This window comes from Meles meles, chromosome 4 (assembly GCF_922984935.1).
Source record: "Meles meles chromosome 4, mMelMel3.1 paternal haplotype, whole genome shotgun sequence".
NCBI classification, from domain to species: Eukaryota; Metazoa; Chordata; class Mammalia; order Carnivora; family Mustelidae; genus Meles; species Meles meles.
In genome coordinates, this window is record NC_060069.1 from 66,062,597 (window position 1) to 66,085,768 (window position 23,172).

General features: G+C 44.5%; 1 protein-coding gene across 2 annotated transcripts in view; it reads right to left on the reverse strand.

Annotated features, from left to right (window-relative positions):
* FNDC3B (fibronectin type III domain containing 3B) overlaps positions 1-23,172 on the reverse strand; it is a 339,247-nt gene that overhangs the window by 60,362 nt on the left and 255,713 nt on the right. For both annotated transcript variants that reach the window (XM_046002797.1, XM_046002798.1), the window contains exons 10-11: positions 16,574-16,712; positions 13,442-13,495 (exon numbers count right to left, since the gene is read on the reverse strand). In XM_046002797.1, the coding sequence (XP_045858753.1) occupies positions 13,442-13,495; positions 16,574-16,712 (193 nt within the window). The remainder of the gene's footprint in view (positions 1-13,441; positions 13,496-16,573; positions 16,713-23,172) is intronic.

The following is a 23,172-nucleotide window of genomic DNA, read 5'->3' on the forward strand; positions in this document are numbered from 1 at the left end:
ACAACTACTAAATAAACTCCAATTTGTTTAGATAAAGCAAGCCTAACTTTCCATCTTGGAAAATTTGTACCTTTAAGATGTAATACTCTGTGCACCATCTTTAATAACATGCAGAAAGACCCAGAGTGGCTGGAACCTTAGAACAGAGTTTTTGAAACAGCATCTGGAGTCTGAAGGGTTAAGAGTACACAGAGTTCACAGAGTGAAGGAAGTAGGGAAATAAGGAAATACTCATGAATGACATGGAGTTTAATATAAAAGGGATGTCAGGGAAGGAAAAAAAAAAGGATATTCACAAAAGTCCTTGCAGTGCAAAAGTGAACTACAGCTGAGGGGTTAGCAAATAAAAACGGGGAACAGCATGGGGGACAGCATCACCCTGATCTGCTGGACAGATCGTGCCAGGTGCTCACAGAGCTCCGAGCTTAGGCCCTGGGGCAAGGACATGTTGAAAGGATAATAAAGAGGACTGGTCTGTACACCAAGAAGGGTGCCAGGCTGTAAACAGCATTTGCAAGTAAGATATTAGCCAGTTCTTCTTGTTGATAGAAATGAGTAGGGTTAAGGAAAAAAAAAAAAGATAATGCTTTAGAAGACTGAAGGATTCAGCTGAACTGATGGGGGTGGTCATGTGAGTGCTCATCACTGTTTATCAGAAATTAAATATGTCTAAGCATTACTGTCAGTGAAGTTTTACAGATGGTAAATCGTAACTTTCATGTTATAGGTAGCATGGCTCGAAATGACTCAGAGATTATGATCTCTGGTAGGTACCCCCCTCCTAATAAAACCTAATCTAAACTACACAGGATTAGAGAGATACTAGCATTACTTGGAAACTTATCTTTTCATCATTTAAGGTCAGCCTTGTACAGTTTCCCTCTAAAACATGGTCCTAAGAGAAACGAGTATCTCTGGATATTTTTGGGTCTGCTGCCAATAATCTGGCCAAACACAGGCAGCAGGGACACTGGTGGCCATGGCTGCGTCCTGGTCAGTGACTACCATGAGGCCACGTGTGGTGTGTCACACAGAGGAGAGGAACAGGATTGCTCAAAAGGCCAAGCTGCCGGCGGGTCTCTCCGGGAAGAGCTGGAGCGTGGATGCCTTAAATGCCCGAGTCTCTGTACGTGGGCAGATCAGGTGGGTGGCGTGTGAGCAGGCAGGATCAGAACCTCCCTAAGATGCGCAATGAGGCTTCCGTTCTCCTGAGGAAGGAAACCAAACTTCACCCCACTTAGGAAAGAAAGCTTCAAGTCCACACCCTCCATCATTCTGGAACAGATCCAGGCCCTGGGCTGCATCTGACACGAAGCGATACAACCACCAGTCATGTTCTTGCCACACCTTCTACCGCCAGTGTTCACAAATCCGAAAAAGGCAGATTTTTGGGCTCCCTGACTGATTTCCATTTCAGAATCCTGAGCATGCCCAAATGCTGGTTTCTATAGCACAGCTGAGTTCAAGGACAAGATTACTCTTTCCTAAATGAGAAGAAATCTTGGACCTGTGAACTCATGGTGTGCTGAGTAACTTCAAGGCACTCCATTTTGCATGGGGTGCGCCATTACAGTCCTGGGTTCCCTCCCTCTTCAGCTGAGCGCTCCTCTTCTCACTCGACTCGCTCTACAGCTCTCGTTAATCTATCACCACCCCAGACACAGCCCCAGTGAGAGCACCATGGCCTTGAGTCCCATGGAGATGTTTCTCCGCCAAGGCGCAGGCTGCTTATCTCCCACTCCTGGTCACCACTGCTCTCCGGGACAGCCAGCGAGCTGGCACATATACGTCGGCCCCTGCCCAGGACCTCATTGATCCGTTCTGCCTTATCTCCTCTTTATTACCGCAAGATGAGAGCACACTGTGTATGATCTACATTCTAGACCATTCCAGACCCCAGGGGGTTGGCTTCGAGCTGGTCTCAGGCAACCCACTCCCCCTGTGCCACGGCAACTCTCATTGCCCAGCATTCCCGTGGCTGATGTCTGCTGGCCATCCCGATCTCCGCCTCCCCCTGGCTGAGCAAGTGCCTCATTTTAGTTTAGACTCACATACCAAAGACAGGCACCATCTCTGGGGAGAGTCGCAGCCTTGGAAGATTTAAAGTCCTTCTAACGCTCACTCTTTAGAAAAGTCACACAGTTGCTTACAAGTTCTAAGAATAATCAGAGTCCAGATGTTCTAGGTCCTACAAGGTTCCTGCTAACTTGTGAAGAATGTCAGTACTCAATAACCTCCAGCAGAACATTCTACCAGACCACGGAAGGGCAGGGATAAGAGAAGGAAACACAGTGCAGCAGGTAAAACATGGACTCTCACGTGGCTCACCAGCAGACACTGACTGACCCTTGGAAAGGTTTTCTCAAGATGTGTTAATAACCTCCGCGACTAGGATGGCCCTCCATCCCCAACCACGGGGAGGTGTAGGGAAAGAAACTGCCTTATTAAACATTTCGGTCTTTAAAATAAATCCTGGAGATAAATTACAAATGTAAAAGGCTTTAAATATTTTTAAGTGTACTCCAATATTCTTCCATTTCTTTCTATTCTATAGTTCAAAAACTTGGAAATTTTACAGCTATCGAATCAAATTATAACATATTTCCTCACTGTCTTTTCCCCAGCCCCCTGAAAGTAAACATCGTGCTGACTGCCTGTGAGTTACCCAAGGGAAGAGGACAAGGATCCTGCTTTACAAGTATGACTTCTGTGGCAGAAATACTGTTGTCTCCTGGGTTCCCTCTCCTTATCATCGAGGGAACAGGCAGTGACCTCTTCCATCTGCTAACTGAGAAGAGCAGTGTTTGAGCGCCCCCAAACCATGCCATCCTGGCCAGCACAACTGGGTTGGGTGCAAGGATGAGTCCCACCCCACCCACTGCTGCATCTCTGGCCGCACATGTCTTCCTTCTCCCTCTTCCCAGAACACTTGGAAGAGAAGCAGCAGTATGAATGAGAGTCAAATTGCCTTTCAAAGTCCATGACCTTGGATGTAACAATCTCAAGGCATAGTAACACTGTATGTGCCATACAAAGATAAAAAAAGGGCGCCTGGGTGGCTCAGTGGATTGGGCCGCTGCCTTCGGCTCAGGTCATGGTCTCGGGGTCCTGGGATCGAGCCCCGCGTCGGGCTCTCTGCTCTGCGGGGAGCCTGCTTCCTCCTCTCTCTCTGCCTGCCTCTCTGCCTACTTGTGATCTCTCTCTGTCAAATAAATAAATAAAATCTTTAAAAAAAAATTAAAAAAAAAAAAGATTTTTAATGGTTTCTTAGGACTAAGAAAGTCTAAAGTCCTTTCCCTTGAACTGGAATGGGCTTGTGATGTGCTCGTAATGGACAGAATGGAGTGGAAATGAAGCTGTGTGACTTGCAAGGCTAGGTATGAAGAGGTGACGAAGCTTCTGCCTTTTCCCCAGAACACTGACTTTCCCCACTCTGGCTCTCCCAGGACTGCCGTGCTGTGAAGGGGCGAAGGTTCCACCGACGTCAGCAGTGACTGCTAGACTTGTGAGTGAACGCTCTGCCAGAAGATTTCAGCCCCCAGCCAATGAGCCTCCCTGCCCACCAGAGGCTCCAGAAAATTCTGGAACACATACCAGACATTCTCCCGGTACTCTGGTCCCAATTCCTAACCGAGAATCCATAAGCATAAGGGACTGTTTTAAGCCATTAAGCTTTGAGGAAATCTGTTGTACAATATCATACTAATCTATTTTGATGTCCATATAGGTTTAAGAGTATGACAGTTTTCAGTAAACTTTTCTAAATTCCTCTCATGCTATAAATACGTAGGAGGTAAGGGAATAGAAGCGAGCATGCTAGAACCCAAATGTTTAACGTCTGACTGAATAAAGGGTTCTATCTTCTACACGAGCTTCATACATGCCATTTTTCCTCAAAGCCAACAAAGTAAGGCCTCCAAAGAGATTTTAAGAAATTTTGTAGAAGCTAAAAATGTAGCCAGATTCCTAGATGATAAAATCAACCAAAACTGTTAGGCAGGGCAATGCACAGTTACTTCATCTTATGGAGTTACAGTTTAGACTGAAGATATTTAGTAATGCTATCCCCAAAACTGCAGAGAACTATGGGAAGTTTTTTTTGTTGTTTGTTTTTGGTTTTGTTTTTAAGATTGTATTAATCCATTTGAGAGAGAGAGTGCAAGAGAGAGCATGAGAGGGGAAGTCAGAGGGAGAAGCGGGACTCCATCCTGGGTCTCTGGGATCATGACCTGAGCCAAAGGCAGTTGCTTAATCAACTGAGCCACCCAGGTGCCCTGTGGGAAGATTTTTTTTTTTTTTAATTTTATTTATTTATTTGACAGACAGAGATCACAAGTAGGCAGAGAGGCAGGCAGAGAGAGAGGGGGAAGCAGGCTCCCCGCCAAGCAGAGAGCCCGACGCGGGGCTCGATCCCAGGACCGTGAGATCAGGACCCGAGCTGAAGGCAGAGGCTTAAACCACTGAGCCACCCAAGTGCCCCTGTGGGAAGATTTTTAAACACAGACATGCAACGGTCTTCTGGGGATGGTTCAGGTGTGATATAACCTAAGGCCATGAGAGTGAGTAAATTAAATAATCTTGCAAAATCCCCTCCACATGTACCTGGGTTTCCGACTCTCCGTGGTGTCTGTTTATGAACACATAAAGGAATAAAGCTCCAGTGGAGAAATCAATTTACAGGTGGGCCTGCTTATTTAAAATCTGCTAAGTATATAAAATGTGTTTGATCCATTTCATAAAAATCATCTCATTTTTAAAGTTAAAAACGTGGTTTTTTTAAAAGATTTTATTTACTTGAGAGAGAGAAAGAATGAGAGAAAAGGGGAAGAGGGAGCATGAGCAGGGAGAAGAGGAGAAGCAGGCTCCCCACTGAGCAGGGAGCCCCATGCAGGGCTCAAAGCCAGGACCCTGGGGTCATGACCTGAGCCGAAGGCAGGTGGCCTGACTGAGCCCCCCAGGCGCCCCAAGTTAAAAACATGTTTAAAAGTACTGTGTTCGGGCACCTGGGTGGCTCAGTGGGTTAAAGCCTCTGCCTTCAGCTCAGGTCATGATCCCAGGGCCCTGGGATCCAGACCCACATTGGGCTTTCTGCTCAGCGGGGAGCCTGCTCCCCGCGCGTCCCCCCACACCCCACCGCCTGCCCCTCTGCCAAATAAATAAATAAAATCTTAAAAAAAAAAAAAAAGTACTGTGTTCATTGGTAAGCTGACATAAATAAAAGCCTAAAAATGGAACTTCTTTTTCCATTTTCTTTTCTTTTCAGTGCTCCAAAATTCATTGTGTATGCACCACACCCAGTGCTCCTTTTTCAAGTTCATTTTCCCTCTTTATTATGTGTCTTCACCAGTCTGTCCTCAGTACTTGGGAAGATGAATCCTTTAAATGGGTTGGTTTCCTACTAAGGAACTTCACACATCCATGGCCCATTCTGTACATCGAACTCACGTGTAATCCAATTAATTCAGGCTACAGTATTTTTGCGCCCAGAATAATTCTGTAGACGGTGGGGAATGTGGCTGCTTTGGCTAACATTTCCAATCAGCCTGGCACTCACTACCCTGGAAGCTGGTATGCCCGACGCTGGCACTAACAGACGAAGTTGGCTGATATTTTCATCTGCCTTCTAATTAATAAATTGGAAATGATCCTTCCTGTTCCTCTTTCTGACAGCTTCATTTCTGGCACGAGGAAATCAGAATGGCCCCCACAAGGGCGTTATTATCTGGTTATTATCTGCGGTGAACCACCTTCCTCTGGTCATAAGAACTCTCCTTGATTGTTTCCTGATCTATGGCCTCTTGCTACTGACCTTCTCTTTCAGGGTCTTTCACAGCCCCGCCCATTTGCCTTCTGGGGGCGCTGCTCTTAGTTTGCTAACTGCCTGCTAACTAAGACACATGAATTTGGTTAACCTGGCCCTGTGCTCATGGCCCCGGGGCTGCTGGCTTGAGACAGGGGCTGTGCGACTCTGGGCCAGGGCCCTCTCTCTGTACCAGCAGAGTTTAGCCTGTCAAAAATGGCAACGATAAATCAAATAAAAAATAAAGTTGCACTCGCCAACTGAACTATCGCCAGCCTCAAAGATTTAGTCTGAGAGGACGTCTATATTTAGAAGTTGTTCCAGCACGAGCCGACCCTAGGCAACATCAAAGATAAATGTTGGCTTGAGAAATAAAAGAGCATGTATGTGTTCAGCACAACCATACATAAGAAGGGGTTCCTAACAGGGATGTGGGGACGCACCCCATTTGGGTGGATTCAAAGGTTCCTTGTGCCAAATTTTACTCTCCCCTCAGTGATGGCTCTTTCACATTTGGAGCGTTCTGGCACGGAGGAACTTTCAAAGGTAAGACAAGGGGGTGGGATAGTTTGTGTTCCATGTTCCTGAATAAATACTGCATGCATTTTATCCTTTGGCACGCCAGTTTTTCCTACTAGTGAGAGAGGCTCAGCTCCCTGAAATAGTCAAGGATAGTCATCAGGTCCTCGGATTTAAAACCAACCAACATCATGTTCCTATATATCCCTCCAAATATGGAGGGTCATCTGCTGTCCAGTCCAGAATGTGGAGACTGGCCCAGCGAAGGGAAAGGAAAGCAGCAAGGGAGCAACTGTAGAACAGGCTGCCCTGAGTATTAACGCGTCAGCCAAGGCATGGCATATTCAGCCCGTCCACCTAGCCAAAGCCAAAGGGGCCTTTTGGGGCAGCTGGCATCCAACAAGCACGAAAACAGGAGTTGGTAAATCAGATGCCATGGACCAAGATAGGTATCTGTAATTCTGGAGCAGCCAGAAGCTGCCCGTAAAGTCTGCTGCCCAAACACATACTAACTCAGCCTGTGTACATGTGACAAATGACACAAAGCAGGGAGACTATCTGCTTCCAGGGTTCAGGTGTCTAGGGCTGAGGTCCCTACAAGAGAGGGCTTCTCGGAACTTAGCTCTCTGCCTTGGTACCTGAACCTCTGAGTTCTTACATCCCTCCTGGCCTACTTCCCTCTCAACAGAAGTTGGAGGGGAGGAAGCTGGTCCCCTGGCTCTCTGCCACCACCCCTGCACGTGGCAGTGAAGGTCTGTGGTGTGGCAAGACACGGCTACCCTGCCAGGTCCCCAATTCGGCTTATGACACTCACGTGAAAGATGGCTTGTGATGGACAGTGTGCCAAGCGACCTGGGCACCCCACCCTTCCACCTCTGTGAGGGTGCACCCGGAGAATGACTGAAAGGGCACATGGGCCCGGCAAATGGCACCTCCACTTCCTCCAGGCCTTGGAGATGGCTTGCGGGATGCAAACTCGGTTTTCTCGCTGGACCAATGCCCTGCAACGTGAGGCCGTGTGGCACCTTGGGGTGGCCGCACCCTCAGGGAGCTCTCCTCCCGCATGGCGGGGGACCCAGCAAGTCACTCTGCTTGCTGAAGCACCAGTCCCTTCCCTGAACCTCTGACGTCCCACCAGAGAAGCCATGGGCAAACTCCCTTGTGCCAAGAAGCGTCCCACAATATTATCAGTACTAACGATGCAACACCTAAGCTAAAAAGTACTCTGTTCCATAAACTGGTTACCAAGCATCAGGGGTCAGCTCGCTTCCTAAACGAGCTAAGCTGGCTCCTCGTAAACTAGAGGTCGAAGCAGCAACAATCCCAGGCCTGCTGTCAGCTCCACGAGGTTTCGGCAACAGGACCGCTGGTGCACTCTGCCTGGCTCACGGGTCCCCCCGGGCTCTAGGGGCACTACCTGCAACGGGCCTTTTCTGCTCTTTCTACTTCCAATGATACTTCCCTTGACTTCTGTGGCATTTATCTCGTTCTCAGTCGCCTGTGTTTTACAGCTGTGTTGGCTCATTAGTCACCGGCACAGACAGATGTGAAATTCCTATTTGGGCTAGCTGAGTCACATGTGAGAAAGATTCTTGGGAACTGTACTAGTCACATTCCCACAAAGCTATTTTTCTGGTTCTTTCGTATGCTCCCTACATGTCATGCCCGGAAGCCAAGCTAATGGCAAATTAACATCTATATATAGCACAGATGTCGTGTTTGTTTAGTTCAAGCTGGAGACGCTGGCCTTAGGGCTCCTCTGTCGAAGCTCCTCGGAAGACTGTCATCCAATCCTTCTGTCGGCTGACTTTCCCTACCCTAGACCCTGATACATGCTTAGGTGACATGAAATACTCAGGACACTGCCATCTGCTAGTCCCCAGGCTGACCCACAAATCCTAACCCACCTGGGGGGGTGACTGACACGGATTCCAAGTGGAGAAGCAGAGGCCCTGGGGCAAGGTTACTTGCTTGACTAGCTACAGACAAAGCAGAGACTATTAAACCAGGTCTCGTGAGGTGAACACCACGTGACCAACACCGTCATCAGTATGAATCCACGTCACACAATCCCAGCAAGGCTGTGGGAGACGTGCATGTGCTCTGACGGACCCGCTGCGCCAGCGCCAGTCAGACTTCAGTGTGGCACAAATGAAAACCTCATCTAAGAGTAAAATTCTCAACAGGTTTCCATAAATACTGCCTTCACAGAACTTAAGTTTTCTAAACTGGAAAAGAAAGTTCCTACTTGACTGTGAAGTTTGCTCTTTTACTCACGTTAAGTCCAGATCACCATCCCTTAAAATAGACTGGGCAGGCCTGGAAGCGCCAGTCAACACAAGGTTCCTAATTCTTTTCGGAAGAGCCCTCCCTACCCTAGAGATATCAGTGTCCTCAATCCATCCCTCTTAGCTGCTTCTAAAAAAAAACTCCCACCCCTACTAGGTAACTCAGCGTCATCAAGCAGATGAAGAAACAGGAGGTCAGCCAATTTACCTCAGGTTCATGCCCAAGACAGGGATATGGGCAGGTCAAAGGTATTAACTCAGGGGTGGCCCCTGAATGGGGTCATGAGCTTTAAGCACTGGCTCCTCCCTCCTGAACTCCTACTCCCAAGTCTCTCCATTGTGAGAAAGAACATCCACCTTGAGAAACCTAGCATCTAAGCCTTGTTTTGCTGTTAAAAAGTTAACAGTTTAATTCTGGATTAAACTAAAACTTAGTTCATGAAAGACTAAGTCTGTCGTTGTCCCTTTAAAGTCAGTGCTAGGTGTAACACTCTTATCTAGCATAAGAAAGAAACCCTCAGGAGACTCTGGGCCTGCTTTCTGCCAGCCTTCAGAATGACTTCGGCTTGTAAATTAAAATGCAAACATGGGGGTAAATTGGGGGTAAATGTAGGGGTAGCGACCACACTGTGATCAGAAAGGGGTAAAAACACAACGATGTCTCATCAAGTGGCCCAGTAGAAAACGGCCTTCTGCCTTTCTGATGGGAAGCTTCTGAAGGCGAACACAGTGGATGAAGGCCCACAAAAAGCAAGGTCAACTCTCTCAAGTCCCATGACTAAGAACACCACCAGTCACCTCAGTCACCACAGCAGGGGGACGTGACCAGCCACGTGCACACCATTCCACATTATGAGAACTGACATGTTTCAGGGCAGAGTCAAAACTGATGGCCACAGCTGAAAAGCTGGTGACACCTCTGTGTTCCATTTTTACTGGTGCATTACTATCTCCCCGTCAGAGTCATTCCCACACAGTCTTAAAACTTAAGGGACTATCTAGTTACAATTATCAACAGAGGAAAGTAGATAGCTAAACCTCTTGCAGAACTACTAGTAATTTCCAAGTGAATTCTGTGGAACAACAAGGCAACAGGGATGACCACAAATTCAGAAGAGAGAGAATCAGCTTCCCTCTGAGCAGTAATCGGTATCGGTTTGTGTTTTCTCTTTCCCATCAGGGCCACACCTGCGCTTAGAGAAGAGCAGCAGTTAGCTATTGATTAACTATTAGCTCTTCCCGTAGTCAACTCCACACACGATTCCAGGTCCCAGCAGAAATAGGCCCGGTACGCACTGATCTCTCTGCCGCTGCTCTTCCATCAGTGAAGTTCTTTCTCTAAGAAACTTGACAGTAGGACTTGCTGCTCTTTCAAAATGTCCCACCCATAGTTTTTATTGGAATGGTGATTAAAAAACTGAACAACAATAACAAAAATATCCCGAGTATTCTAACCAGTGCTGTAGTACATTTAAAAAAAATATGGGGACACCCAGACACGGATGAGGCCATCTCTCTCTAAGCCACGATTCTCAGACCAGCTGTCAGATCAGAAACAGGGTGGAGTGCTAATCCTGAACACAACCTTCTTCAAGACTCGGAGTAATATTTCCCCTTCTCAGGCAGGGATCTGGCTCCTCCTGCAACCTACTATTCTTCTGTCCTTCCAGCCACCTGAACAACAGAGAGGCTTATGGGTATATGGCTGGTCCGGACAGATGCCCTGGGAGAGGAGAGCTTGGGCTCTGGAGGGAGTTCGGGGTGGGGAGGGGAATAACTCTAGCAAACACCCGCTCCCATTCTGCTGCCCCACCATACTCCACTAGGGCACATTCTAGAAAGAGTCCCTGTTACCAGGTGTACCTGACTCTAGAGACTTGCAGGAGAAGGTTCTAAAGGGATAGCCAGAGCCTCACGCCCTTAAACTTCCTGGAGGGCGGGTGCTGTTCTCTGAGCATTTGATCTTCTCCCTTCAGGAAGTCAAGGCTTGAGTAGCATGGGAATGTGGGATGCAAAAACCAACACAAGTGAATGGCCTCAGGACTACTGATCCCTAACCTGGCCCCAAATTTAGAAACACCAACTGTTAGACAGTCTTGTTAGGAGCCTTACTTCTGAAGTGACAGAGATGGATTGGTTACTACTGTTCCTATTCTCACTGCCCCGAAACCCAACCATTTTGCAACCTTTCTTAAGAGGGACTGAAAAGGAGAGGCACAGTATCAAGCAAAGGAGCTACTGGATGGAAATAAGTTTGAGCAGCATGTGGTTAAGTCTGTTTTATTTACATCTGTTTATAAGTTTCAGAGGACAGCATTCCATTAGCTTTTTCAGCTCTCAGGGTAAGACCACTACCTTCCCTGTCACAGATCCCTCCGAGGACACTATACAATGTTGAGGCATTAAGGGTTTGCTCCACAAATGTTGAAATATTTAATAAATGAACAGGCAAAGGATCCTAAAACATACTCCTATCACAAGGGACAATCCTAAATAAGGAGTCTGGAGAGAGCCTCAGTGATGTAAATATACACGAGCTAATGGGTAAACTGAGGACTGGAAGGGTCAAGCTGTGCATGTAAAGCCTGGAGCAGAATCCGCAGCTCCTAATCTTGGTGTTCCTTCAATCATACTCTCCTTCCAGGGAGCTCATAATACTTAAAGGCCAGGAAGCGCTTTGCAGAGTCTGGAGTCCAGAAGTTTTTCTACAAGGTGAGTATTAGGCTACAGAATACAAAAGGATTCCTACTGGCAAAAGGCCTATATAGTAGGTGAGAGTCCACTAACCTGGAGTCTTCCATAAAGCTCAACAGGGCCAACACCAGCAGGAATGAGAAGGTGGGAGAGAAAATGAAGAGGAAAGGGAAGGCTGAAGAATTAAGACGGGAGCAAGGAAAGAGTGGAAAGAGAGCAAGCAGGGAAAAGACAGGAGAAGGCCAAAAATAAACAGTTTAACATTGTGTGGCCACTAGTCTGTAGTGGGTGCTATTGATTATACACGGTCATCAGACAAAGCTTCTCCATCTCATCTGTGGCTGTAGCTTATTTCCTCTACGCACCCTGCCAGGACACTTCCATTCCAAATTCAAAGGGAAGGTGGCCAACAACTGAGTCACCATCACCATTTCTTGTAGCACCTGGGTTTTCCTTGGAGGTTTCCCATTCAAACACTCAACTTCTCTGACCTTACTTAACTTATGAGGCCACGGTCCAAAGCAGCAAAAATAATAATAATAAAAAAAAAACCAAAGAAACAAAACAACAACAAAAAACACCCCATGGGAAACACGCACACACAGACACATATACACACGTACTGTACACAGAGCTTGGGGACTATCTGAAATGAAAAGTGCCTCCTCTTTAGTGGTAAATTCTATCTTGATATAAAACCTCAAGATATGAGAAAAAAACATCAGGCTGGTGCAACACACCAACACACACTTGACACTTTCTGTCGAACTCTCACTTGTCCTTTTGGACGCAGAGGAGATGGCAAGATGTCGCCATGTGCCTGCAGGTCAGTCAGGTTCCTTTCCAGCCTTCTGGACTGTCTATAAGAAGTCTCTTTCCACAAGGGCCGTCGGGGTGGTTTCACTTTCCAATCAAACCACCTTAAAATGAAATCCACCTAATCTGTAAAATATCCCGGACAAGTAAGTCTGGGATTTCACCCATCTGTACGCAGGAACTATTCACAAGGATCCCCGAACAACAGATCGTTTCTTCGGTAATTTGGACTCCAGCTTTCATATGCAACCCAGATGGGAAAACACGCTAATGCCCAAAGTGATGGAGGGCCCCCTTTCTCACACCAAAATTTCATCGTGAGAGTTTTGTTCAATTTCACTTACACTTGGTGAAAGTATTTTTTCCACACTCAACAAGTCACTTTTTGCCCAAGCCTGAATTCTGAATTTTTTAGAATCTCCCTAAATTTAAGTACCAAAGACTAGTTAACTTGCATTTCTCCCCGACGTCTACATTTCCTATTCTCAAAACCCTTCGTCTATCTGCTCACTCACAGCAAGATAGAATAGAGCGAGGGTAAATGAGTGAATAGAATTAAAAACTACAGGAACAAAAAGTACAGTTCCTTTTTAGAAACGAAAGGCTTCTTTCTGCATCCAGTTATTTCCTGCCTGAGATTCTGTGGGTAGTGTTAGCACGGCCAGAAATGCACAGGGTCACCATTCAGCCCAGAGTGGGCTCGAGAGTAAGGAAACATCACCATGGATACTGTTACAGGGCCTCTGGTGACAGAGACAGCACAGGGGGCATGGGGCGCCTGTTACAGGACCGTCTAGCCTGCAGGGTGATCACACATGCCTCTGGGAGAGTGAGACCTCCAGGCATGACTCCAACTCTCCCACAAAGAACACCCAACAGTGCAACACCAAAGTACATCCATGGCTTCAAAAAGAAGAAACAAATTATGCTTCCAGAGTCACACTGTGGTTTACCTTATCCTAACCATCTATGCAGAATGGCCCTGAGCGGTCAAGATAACAAAGCAGTTGATTCTTAATAGGAATTGATGGCTGGCTAGGCACCAGGGATTCCACGAGAGATAAGACCCTGTCTTTTCTTTCCGTAGGATTTCTTGCAAATAAGCCTAGTAAATACATTTGATGCAATTTAATACAATTCATTACACTGCTTTTGTCCATTTTCCTTTTCCACAGTCCATACTATAGGTTTAAATTTTTCACTACTTATGTTCTTTTCCCCCCATATGTTTAGCACATCTTAAAAAAGAATAAAATGGTATTTGTTCAAGCAATTTTATCTTTGAAACGGTATTTTAGATGGATGGATCTGAAAATATGCTTACCTCATCCCATTCTAAAAGGTAGTTGGTGATTTTTGAACCATTATCAATTGGTGCCTAAAAAAAAGGAAAACAGTACAATGAGATTAGAGAAAGCAGTTTGCAGACAAAACTTCCAGCTCTCGGCTTGGTTCAAATACACTATCTATGCTAGCTCTGTGCTCTCCCTTTGGGCGGATACCCCTGGTGGCTCCCACATTACTTTGGGAAACATTATCACAAATGAATTTTCATACAATTCAACTGTAGAGAGAGCCCCACTACTAAAAAATCATGCCCCACAAAGAGCCAAAGCTGCTTTCCCCTCCGCCTCTACCTTCACACCCACACTGTGCCCTACTTCCTCTGGGGATAAGACTTTCAAGAGGCACTTCAGGAACAGGGGGAGAAAAAAGGCAGCTGAGAAATGTAGATGCTGCTTGGAGTCTAGTGGGTAAACCTGACCCAGCCAGGTTCAGGGTTAAGAGTATATATTTTTTTGTAACTTCCTCCACACAGCATTTTTTTTTTAAGTGCTTAAGATTAGAAAGCCTTCTGTGCCACTGAGATTTCCCTTAAAAAAAAGAGAAAAAATGAGATCTCTTGGGAGGTTACTAGGAGCAATTAGCTCTTCACATGTTAGTGAAAAGAAGTCTCATCGTTTGCTTTTCTCTTAAAAGCATGCAGAGGTCTATCTCACTGAGAAAACGGCATTGGACCAGGGGAAGGGGAGTGGAGAACTTTCGAGAAGAGTGCTTTGTGGAGTTAGCCCTGCTAGAAGGGGGTGCTGCCATGGGGTCCCTCACTGCACGAGGGTAGTAAGCTGGAGGAAGGGGAAGGCAGCTAGGAGGAGGAGGAGACCAGGGCTCCCCGCTGCACCGCTGTGTCTGTGCCTGGCCCTCCCCCAGGAAAAAGCAAGAGCTTCACAACTACACTGTCTGGCCCCTAGCTAAAGGCAGTGGGGCCGCCACAACTGCATCTAAAGCCCAGCTCGGCTGTTTGTCAAGTGTGGTCTTTTGTTAGCCACTTGCTATCACGTTTAATTTCATGTTCGGAGAATAAATGATGTGGTAGGTCACTGGGAGACTATATATAAGTCACCTACTCAACTACTGGGCAGGAACAATAGCTGTTGTATTTTTGTGAATAATAAATCATCATCAAGGGCTCAGCAAGTATTAGTTAGATTTATGAAGAAACCCTTCTCCCCCGCTTTCACCTTCTGGGTCGTATTTGGTCTCAAACCCAGATTTCAGGGGAGTGCTCTAGGTTCTACGGAACTGTGATCTCAGGCTTTTGTGGCTCATTTTGGGAGACCGGGATACATCTCACGTTCTAAATAATGGACAAAATAAAAATTTTAGAGGAGAACCCATTCCTAAGATAAGAACTCTATTTATGATGTTTAGAAATTTCTCTAGAGAAACTACTGCTTCAGTCGTTTCTTCTATGACATCCTGCCCCACCACTGGGTTCTTAATACCTTGAGGGTGGGAGCAGTGACTTTAGTTTTTGTATTGCCCTAGTCTCCTACTGCTGACTAACAAGAAGTTGAGAAGATCTTGGACTGTCTGTGTGTTTGAGGATTCAAGGACAGGTGGGGAGTCGAGCCCTGTCCCCCTGTCCTCGGGCCCCCAGCTGGTGCACCATGATCAGGAAATCTGTTTTAAGGACATTTAAATGTAAAGTGAACTGATCCAGAACTTTCAAGTTTGTACTTGACTTCATGGAACAAGGAAGAGTATGTTTCTGATTCACAGTTAAATAAAGGGAGAAAGATAACGTGAAATGTTTTCCTCCTAATAAGTAATCTTTTTCTTGAAGGTGCTGCTCTAAGACCTGAATTTCATCCAGGTTTTAAGCTGAGTATGTTATCAGTGATTCCCAACTTTAGGTTTATAAGACCCCGGGGTCCCTCTGGTAATCTGAAGAAGATTTCTTCTATTTTCCAAACACAATGAATTTTAATTCTTTCCTTTAAAAAAGATATGTTCATGTATGTACATGTGCAAGTAGAGACCATGTTTTAAAATGGATGTGTATCTCCAAAGACTTCAACAATGATGACCAGTTGGGTGTTACAACTCTGAAAAGGTAGGGAATCACTGACCTGGATTATCCCTGGAAGCCAGGAAGGAAAATAAAATAGTTCAGATTCTAAGCCAGTCTAAACTTTGCCTTTGCCAAGCAACACACTCCATGTTGGCCAGTGGCTATAAGAACGCAGCTGCCCACACAAGAGGGGTCTCCAGAAGCCCGAGCTTTACTGCTAACCACTGCTCTCAAAGGCCTGAATGGATGCCCTGCACAAATTCAACCTCCTACATTGGGGACAAAGTACGTCTTCACCAATACAAGATCTCCCTAGTCCCCTTACTTCTTTCACACGTGAGTGTATTCCCCAAACACCACAACTCTTCAGCTCTCCCTCTAAAAATTTCGTATTTTAAGCTGCATTTAAAACAGAAACATAGAGAAATAATTGCCACAGAGACTGGTATTATAGAGAATCTGCTATTTTCTTGGGAACACACAACTACGGGTAAGAAGCTAAGGATACGCCATAAAGACCTCTCTTTGGCAAGAGTTATTTGTAGCCAGGAAATTGCATTTTATGAAAATGACTGTACAATTCAGACTTTAAAAAATAATGAGTAGCCCCAGCTGATCTAAGGCCTCATCAGTAAAAGTTAGTTAAGTCTTAATATAGTTAGAACACTTAACATTCTAGGCTGTTTTAAATATTAAACATTTTAGAGTTGCCACTGAAACAAGCCCATGGCGCCAAAACCAACTTATCTCTAAATCTTTCTTCATGAAAACTTTCTACTAGAGTCTTCAGTTCAAAGGTCTGTTGAAATGAACGAAAACACTAGAAAGTGATGAAATCCAAGTATCTTAAGAATTCATACCACGTATAACGTATTGCTCATGAACCTGAAAGATTTACCCCTGCAGAAAGAGCTACAACTATTTTTTGCACTTTTACCTCCTACTGCTTTGCCCAGTTTTTACAGACAGACTGACTTTCAATATCATAATCATTTGTTTCACATAGTTACTCCGCAGAAAATCAAACACGCTCACCAGACTGTAGTGCTAAATAGGGATGCTTCACATGGCTAGATGTCAGACTGTGCTTGACGTGCTACCCACCTTCCACTGCAAGGTTAGCGAACTTTTGCTCCTGTGTGCCAGCTTAGGTGGGAAGGGACACTCGGGTGCGCAGCTGTGGGTGGTGAAGCTAACAGGCTCGGAGCAGGATCCCTTTACGGAATTGTACATGGCATACACCCTGAAAGCAAAGAGACAAAGATGGTCAGTGGCAGTGGCCCAGCCCAGAAGATCAGGGTTTTCCAAAGAAGAAGAGAATTTATGGAGTACACACCATGACTCCTCTTATCTACTGGTCTCGTCCTGACTTAACTACCGCCAGCATCCTTAGGAGATAATGACCCCAGCAGGGAACGTGCCTCAACTCATTCTTTCCTTCCACTAGTTGTCAGAACGCATTAAGACAGGCAGGGTCTACTGACTGGAAAAGAATATGCTGAATATGAAAACATCCTTGGGCCGCCTGGGTGCCACAGGCAGCGAAGTGCCTGACTCCTGGCTCTTGGTTTCGGCTCAGGTCGCAATCTCATGGGTTGTGAGATGGGAGTATACAGTCTGCTTCAGTCTCTCTCTGCTCCTCCAGTCCTCGCCTACCCACCCCCCTGCCCCGAAATACAGAAATCTTTAAAAAGGAAAGGAAAGGAAGGAAGGAAGGAAGGAAATATCCTTATCCCCAAATCGGTCTTCAAATATACATTCTAAACCATCAGGCCACTCTCCAGCTGACCTTGTGCGGAAGGAGGCTGAAAGGAGAGCAAGGGAATGGCGGAAAAGAGACAAGAAGCAGTGCTCAGAGTCTACAGACTGGAGCGAGAAGTATAAACAATGGGGTAGAACAGATACCATCTTTAAACTGTTTCGAACTCCGCAGAGATTTGGGTGGAAATATGGACATTTCACACACAGAAACGTGCTTGCTACTGCCAAGTGCATCTCTGACTCAAGAAAAACAATGTTCAGGTACAGTTTATCCATGTGAACATTTTACTTTTGCACCTGGCGCCGAGATTAAAGCTGTGTACTCTACGCATTAAAATGCCAGGCTAAGTGCTGAACATATGGGCCCGATTTCTCCAGAGCAGCTATGAACAAAAAGCATGCAACGTACTGTTATAAAACTATACTTCTTTCAAATAGCATAAAATAGGGTTATTTTGATTTTTTTACCATCTTCCTTTGTTTTTTCATTTTTTCTTAATATTGAGCATTAAAAAAAATTCAATTTGAAAATCTACTCTTTTAAAAAGACAACAAAGAAACTGCTGCCTAATAAAGATGCAAGGATTAAGCTAATCAGAGTTGGTAAATGCCTCAAGCCCTTAATTCTTGAGGTCCCATTAAGATGGAAGAAAATTCAGAATCCAGAGGGGAAGTAAATTTCTCAAAGCTATATAGCTAGAAAGTTGCCTCAACTGAACAGTCATGGAAATCTAACTGCTACACTCTACTGCCTACTGTCCATACTCATCCCGCAATTAACGCTTCTCTGAACACCCACAATCCATCTCCTCTCACTCTACGCAAAGAACATGAACAATGGCTACAGATAACATTATGGAAACAGGACCTAATTAGGTACGTGATTTGCAAGGCCCTTTCTCCTCAAGGTCAATCACAAAGAATTTATAGAGGTCACACATGTTAAAGGTACTAATGCCTATTTCTATCTTTTAAGGTAAGATGCGTATCTTCTGGATATTTGACTTATGTGCCTTATGGGAGAACACCATGAACATCTGATCCAAACAAAGGATACTTACTAAGATCCTTTTCACCCAACCACCCAACCTAGTGAAAAGAAATGTCCCTTTCTGCATTCACTATAAGTAGGAACATGGTAATAGAAAAGTGATTGGTAGATTTGGCAAGATCATTTCCCTGTATTAGGACAGGCTCACTTGGAAAATGAATCACAGAACATTCCAGACATGGGCAGGGTTCCTGCCTGAACTTTAATAGACTGACTGGATTCTATAGCTGGTGGCTCATGCGTTACATCTGGCCCAAGATATATATGGAGGAGAGGGAAGAAATAGTGTTTTAAAATATCACAGCCATCTCTGCATGAATGGAAGGACATAGGCAATGGTCAGTACAGAAAGAGATAAGCAGACATTATGCACTCCTAATGAAAGACAAATACCACTATCTAGAAAACCTTTGCCGAAAAACCAAACCTGTATCAGATTAAGCCTCTTTGCCACTATAAAGGAAACACAAGAGAATATTAAGAAAAACTATAGGGATGCAATCAGCCTAATTCATACTGCCAAAAATTCTACAAGATCAAAAAAAAAAATTATTCCAACAAATAAAATTGCAAAGGGACAAAAAAGAAAGGGGGGGGGGAACCTACAGATGAAACTAATGAGATACTAGCCCAATGGAATAGTCAGACCATGTCTGAATTTCAATGACAACAGAGCGAAGAAACAAAATCTCCATTTTTAGGACAGTTGAGGAAATGGAAACAGTCCCTGAATTTTAAAGACATGAAGGAATTATCCTTTTTGCTTTTTGGACAGGCATGTGATGACGGTCATGTGGTACGCAGATGAAATACGATGACGTCCAGACTTCGCCACAGCTATGAGGGCAGGAGGAGGAGGTGCGGGCAGCAAGGCAATGAGAATTTGGGTGATGGGTCTAAGAGAATCCATCAGTTACTGCCTACTTCTGACTGTATCTCAAATTTTCTGAAATCAAAAGTTAAAGATCAAGCCACCACTTAAAGTTCTGGAGATCTCGCATTAAGAAAAACAAACCTCCGGTTTCTCATAAAACTTAGAAGTTCTAGGGTCATCTGTACCCCAGTGTTCATAGCAGCAATGTCCACAGTCGCCAAACTGTGGAAAGAACCAAGATGCCATTTGACAGATGAATGGATAAAGAAGATATGGTCCATATATACAATGGACTATTATGCCTCCATTAGAAAGGATGAATACCCAACTTTTGTATCAACATGGACAGGACTGGAGGAGATTATGCTGAGTGAAATAAGTCAAGCAGAGAGAGTCAATTATCAAATGGTTTCACTTAACTTGTGGAGCATAAGAAATAACACGGAGGACATTGGGAGATGGAGAGGAGAAGTGAGTTGGGGACAATCAGAGGGGGAGACAGCCCATGAGAGACTGTGGACTCTGAGAAACAAACAGGGTTTTGGAGGGGAGGTGGGTGGGGGGTTGGGTGAGCCTGGTGGGGGTATAGTGGAGGGCACATACTGCGTGGGGCACTGGGTGTGGTGCACAAACAATGACTCTTGGAACACTGAAAAAATAAAATAAAATGAAAAAAAAAATTAGAAGTTCTAGCAATGCAGCGGCATACTTGCATGGTAGTAACCAGGTAAAGAGGAAAGCGATTCCCCTCTTGGTGGGGCGGGTACAGTCTAGCTCAGAGTTCTCACCACTTCGGGCTATCTCATCAGCACGCACACGGTGTCTCAGCTGCCCTGTACCCAGCTCTTGACCCACCTGGGTTCCTAGGAGGAGTCTCACTTCATAGTCACTGGGCATGTGTTTAAGAATTCAGACTATACTCAGGTCAACTGGGTCCTGAATGTTTACATAGTCAGCCCCCAAAATCTACATGGCGCATAGAGCGGAGGAAAGGAAGCAGGGACAAGGGCCCACAGGGGGCTGGCTGATGGCAGTGAGTTATCTGCGGAGATCTGGACTCAGTCAAGTGAGCTCTTACTCTTTAATGAGATTCTGGGAGTCACAAAATCCACATTTATTAGGCTAGAGAAACAGGAGTGATGCAGGCTCCTGACAGCCAGGTTGCCAGGACGACTACTGATGGGAGAAAGAGAAGATCCTGGAGACAGACGAAAATTTGTGGTTGTTGAAGACGGGCAGTTGTATGGGACACAAGAAGTTATTTTTCTTGCCTTTCAATTCAAAGAACCTTATAGTTTAAATTGGGAGTCAGTGCTTTGCACTCGTAAAAGTCTGTCCACAAAGTAAATCCATTTTCTATGCAATGTAAACGTGCTACGTACAGTTATCTAAAAGCTGACACAACATCTAAGTATCCCATGATTGTATCCTTCAATTAGTCGCTCAGGAAATAGCAACTAATTGCTCCGTTTTGGGCAGTAACTATTACAGAAAAGTCTCCAGAAATGATGCTTTAGTCTGAAGAATGTTGTAATAATGTTTTTCATAGGATGGTGATGTGTTTCTCATGGGAAAGGAAGATCTGTGGACAAGGATCAGTTTCTTGGGTTAAATAAGTCAACAAACAGTTCAGTTCTTTTTACATTTATCCCAGCCAAGAAGAATACAATTTTCTAATGATATGATTAATCTTCTGCTTGGTTTTCACATTTGTTTCAGTTTAAATACAGACTAAACCCTCATGAAACAGGTGCTCCAAAAATTTCAGAAATTTGCCTCCAACTTCCTCCAGCCTATCTGTGACATGGTAGGAGCCACGGTTTCTAGTCAGTAACACCTATTTCATAAGTCTGTACTGAGATGGTCAACCATATTTTTGGAAATGTTTCATCATGTAATTTTTCTGAGAAATGTTATTACGTGGTATCATTTCTGGACAACTTCTTTGCCAAATTATTAATGCCAATGACTGGAAAACTGCTTCAAAGTTTGTCATGAAATTGCTACCCATTCCATCACTCAAATTCCTAATTACCCCATCATTGTTCCTGACTCCCATGATTAAATGGTTAGTTCGATGGCAGTATTAATTCTAAAATTACCAACTAGAACAGGAGTATGGTATTTTGTGTATGTATAAATATTCGTATAAATAAGTGAATATAGATGTTTATGTGTTTGAACTCATACACTTACATGTAAGTATTATAAAATATAGTTATTCATGTAGGATGTATGTATATATGAACGTGCTGGATTTTTCTCATTTCTCCCTCAGCATATACACACACAACCTTTCTGTCTCTGTCTTTCTCTCTTTCTCACACACACATACAAGATTCTGTACTGGTGGCTTTTTACAAGAAATAACACAATGCCCTATGTGGAGGCACTGAATAAATACACTTTGGTAATTATAAACTGATTCCTTTTAAACATTCAACCAACATTAAAACGCAAAAAGCAGTTTGTGTTAGAACTTGGTAACAAATAAAAAAGTGATGACTTTAGTAAGAATCTATGCCAAGATCCAAGACCTAAATTTTCAAATCAATAGGAGTGTTGCTTTCCTCAATCACCAGGGGAGGAAAAAAAAAAAAAAAAAAAAAAGTTCAATAGTTAGATGTGCAGAAATGAGCACAAAAACTCACAGCAAAAAATAAGAAAAAAAAAAAATCTTTAAAACCTAACATGTCTCGGGGTGCCTGAGTGGCTCAGTAGATTAAAGCCTCTGCCTTCGGCTCAGGTCATGATCCCAGGGTCCTGGGATTGAGCCCTGCATCTGGTTCTCTGCTCGGCAAGGAGCCTGCTTCCTCCTTTCTCTCTCTGCTTGCCTCTCTGTCTACTTGTGATCTCTGTCTGTCAAATAATAAATAAAATCTTAAAAAAAAAAACCTAACACGTCTCAATATGCAAATTTTCCACGTGGAATTCGGCATAAATGGCATGTCAAGTGCCAGTCTAAACAGCCAAAGATGCACGACCTGTAGCACTGTCTTGAGGATTCCCAATTCTAGTGGGCTGACGGGAAGACGTCGCGAGCTGTCTTGCCCAGGAACTGAGGCCACCTAAGCACCAGGCGGCCAACAACAGCATCCATGATATTCAGAGGCTGCTACTAAAAAAAGATTTGGATATCTGATGGGTGAACGAACTCAAGCAATACTCACTAGCAGGAGGGAGAAAAGAGTTGAAAATGGCAAAAAGCACTGAATGAAGATATGGAATGATCTGAATGAAGGGGACAGAATCAAAGCAGCGAAATCAAAGGCAACAAGAAATGTAAGAACAGACGCCCAAGACGGGACTTTAGTATATGACATGAGAAAGAAACTGTTCACTCTACTGAAGACTGACGTGCGGAGACTTCCGCAGGCCTTCACCAAAACGTGCAGCATTAAGAACTGGAAGGAGTAGGCAGCCTCCTTGGAACTGCTGAAAGAACTCTCTCGTCGTTTCCATCATTGGCTCTACAGACTTGCACCAGGGTGACACTTTCTAAATTGGTAACACACGAATACATAAAAATGGCAATGAATGTAATTGCTTCTTTCGCAGTCCTACAGTAATGGAATTCTTCTGCAGCCTCTATTATGGAAATTTAGTGAGAAAATTATTTCCACCCAGTCTTTTGAGGCATTAGAGGTGACTGTTAAATTTAAAATCATATTTGAGGCTACTGTTGTTTCATACCAGCTTATATTCCTAGAACTAAGACGTTGTGAATGTTAACTCAGCTACATCATAAAAAGGATTTTTGCTGCTTTTTTTTTTTTCAGTGACAGGTATGACAGATCTTTACCTCAATAAAACAGTAAGAGATAGGGTCAAACCATACACAGGTTTTGAACCTGTGTCATGCAGCCTTTTTTTTACTGTCAGAGTGTGGAAACACCGTAACATCTTGGAAAAACAACAAAACAGAACAAACAGAAACATTTAGACACTTCACAGACTTAGAACAAGTTTGTACATATACTTCATTTGTTCTCACACCATCTTCCCGAGGCTGGTATC